The sequence below is a fragment of the Papaver somniferum genome, chromosome 9, assembly GCF_003573695.1.
Source record: "Papaver somniferum cultivar HN1 chromosome 9, ASM357369v1, whole genome shotgun sequence".
In the NCBI taxonomy this organism is placed as follows: domain Eukaryota; kingdom Viridiplantae; phylum Streptophyta; class Magnoliopsida; order Ranunculales; family Papaveraceae; genus Papaver; species Papaver somniferum.
The window spans coordinates 180,139,606-180,141,294 of record NC_039366.1 but is presented as its reverse complement, the minus strand read 5'-3'; the positions used below and the strand labels follow the sequence as shown (position 1 = coordinate 180,141,294).

The following is a 1,689-nucleotide window of genomic DNA, read 5'->3' as shown; positions in this document are numbered from 1 at the left end:
TACCTCAAGTATTAAATTTGGAATACTATTCACCTTAACTTCCCCAAAAATAAAAGTCTTAACAAAAAAACATATTCACCCTGAATATCTTACTCAGTAGTTCTTAGCAAGATACAAACAGCTTACTGTATGATATTGGATGTAAATTTAATATGCATGTTGGTATTTCAAACTCTGCTATATAATGGCATCCAAACATATATAGAACAAAATGTACGTAAGAAGAAGAAATATCTCATTTATTTATTATGTTAATTCAGACTAAATTAAATTTAACGATGAAGAGAGAGTAAGTACTCCGTTGATCTCTCCGAATAAATTAACAAACCAAGGTTTATCCTTAATTAGAATTACCTCATGATATGAGACCAGTAATCAAACAAAATTACTAACTTTTTTTTTGTTTTTGATTGAGGAACTAATAAAATAATATATATTTATATATAACTATATATGATGATTGATAGCTAATTAATTAAGCAAATTACAAACGAAGATCCAAACTCACGTGCTCATGTATGTTGTTCTTGGATTCGTAATGTCGATTTGGCAAGCTAGACCCGTTTAAATGAACCGTCGATCTCAAATCATGATGATCACTGGCAAATAACGGCAAAGGATTAAGCATGGAGGAAGAGGAAGAAGAAGAAGAACGATCTCTATTAAAAACTTGATCATTGTTATGATGAGCTGCCTGGGTTCTATATAGAGCTAATGGACTTCCATTAATAGGTCTACTTGTACTGCTCTGATGATGATGATGAGAGGAAGAAGACGAGGAAAACCCATAAAACTTATTATTGGTGTTGCTATTGTTATGGTCGTTGTTTGTGATGGTACTGTAATTCCAAGAAGGGTAAGCTGGGATTGTGGTGGAGTTATGACCAAGCCGATGATAATTTACGAGGCCGTAAAGATGACCGTCAGGGATGACATTACTGTGCGCCATGGTAGATTGCAGGTGTGCACGTTTAGCATGTTGACGTTCACGTTTATGTGCGTTCTGATGGCCTCCCAAAGCTTGTGAAGTAGGAAAGTTCCTGCAACAATAATGGCATTCGAACTTACGATTACTGTCGGCGTTGTTGCTGCTTTCGTTGTTGTTGTTGTTATCTTTTGTATGGTCGACGATTATGCTCCTGTTACCACCAGTAATTGAATGGTCAGATTCTTCAGTTATCGGAGTAGTAGTAGTTTTATCTCCAGTTCCAAATTCTATACCAAAAAGACGAACCGGAGGATTATTATTATTTCCCTTCAGCGGAACAGATGGAGCAGGACGAATAAAAGGCAATTGTGAAAAAGAGTCTACACTCATAAAATCATGTGTTTCTCTACTGCTACTCTGATGATTTGTTTTTTCCATGGAGCTCGAGTTTGATCTTTAAAGCAAGAAGAAGATCAGAGGAGAAGGATGCAGTTTAGGGCTCCAAAGGGAGGAAAGAATGGACAGTGGAGTAAGTCATGAAGAAATACTAATATAATGGGATTATTTAATGGATAGATGAATGAGAGAGTAACTAAAGATTTCTACTTTTTAGGAATAGAAGTGGTGTGTGGTGAGGTGGGACCAAGAAGAGAGAGAGGTGAGTTGTGGACAATTTGAGGTGATGACCCCATGGAGTTCTGACAAGGGCCACCAAGTGAGTTGAAGAGAGGCTTATGGCTTCTCAAGTACCAACATCGCCT

The 1,689-nt window shown here is 36.8% G+C and overlaps 1 protein-coding gene across 1 annotated transcript; it reads right to left on the bottom strand.

Annotated features, from left to right (window-relative positions):
• Positions 1-214: 214 nt before the first annotated feature.
• Positions 215-1,480, bottom strand: LOC113313443 (zinc finger protein 8-like). The gene has a single exon (XM_026562210.1). It carries the CDS (start codon positions 1,364-1,366, stop codon positions 485-487), a length of 882 nt encoding a protein of 293 aa, XP_026417995.1. The 5' UTR covers positions 1,367-1,480; the 3' UTR covers positions 215-484.
• Positions 1,481-1,689: the final 209 nt, after the last annotated feature.

Excerpts from the sequence above, each read along its gene's own strand:
- LOC113313443 (XM_026562210.1), bottom strand. The coding sequence starts at position 1,366 with ATGGAAAAAACAAATCATCAGAGTAGCAGTAGAGAAACACATGATTTT.